This window comes from Octopus bimaculoides, chromosome 1 (genome assembly GCF_001194135.2).
Source record: "Octopus bimaculoides isolate UCB-OBI-ISO-001 chromosome 1, ASM119413v2, whole genome shotgun sequence".
NCBI lineage: Eukaryota > Metazoa > Mollusca > Cephalopoda > Octopoda > Octopodidae > Octopus > Octopus bimaculoides.
In genome coordinates this window covers 135,102,702-135,103,243 of record NC_068981.1, presented here as the reverse complement: position 1 = coordinate 135,103,243, position 542 = coordinate 135,102,702, and the positions used below count along the sequence as shown (strand labels likewise).

General features: G+C 37.6%; 1 protein-coding gene across 3 annotated transcripts in view; it reads right to left on the bottom strand.

Moving 5' to 3' along the window:
- Positions 1-542, bottom strand: part of LOC106871492 (SUN domain-containing ossification factor) — a 115,235-nt gene that overhangs the window by 33,293 nt on the left and 81,400 nt on the right. For all 3 annotated transcript variants that reach the window (XR_008264964.1, XM_014917973.2, XM_014917974.2), the window contains exon 5: positions 297-449. Coding sequence is in view for 2 of the 3 variants with exons in the window: in XM_014917973.2 (XP_014773459.1) it covers positions 297-449 (153 nt within the window). In the remaining variant the exon portion in view is untranslated. The remainder of the gene's footprint in view (positions 1-296; positions 450-542) is intronic.

The following is a 542-nucleotide window of genomic DNA, read 5'->3' as shown; positions in this document are numbered from 1 at the left end:
GGGGGGGGGTTCATGTGGGTAGGCATGAGAGGAGAGAACAGTGAGAGAAAAATGATGCACAGGATGGGAGAAAAGAAAGAGAACATAACAAATAAGGCCTCTTGAGAGTGGGGGAGGAAGAGAGAGAGAGAGAAATAAGTTAAAATCAAAATTTCAATGTCCCATAACATTTAACAAGTTGTTTGATCATTAATGAAGGCTTCATTTTCATGTGCATGCGTGTGACAAAGAGCATGGTTGGTCCAGCACAAGCAACCATTGCCCCAAGTAACAACAATAAAATAAATGTTGCTTACCTTGCTTCTGTTTCTTCTGTTTGTTTTGTGCTGTCTGCTGTAGACTCTGGACTGCTCACTGTCATAGTTGATTCAGAAGAGGCTTGTTCAGTTGAAACTTTGGACGGTATTACCTCAACAACTACAGGAGGAATTTTTTCGGAATGTTCAGATCTAGACAATAAAAACAGATTTATTTTCTAAATATGACAACATACCAACACAACCATATATCAACTTAAATTTTTTAAAATATTACACTAAACT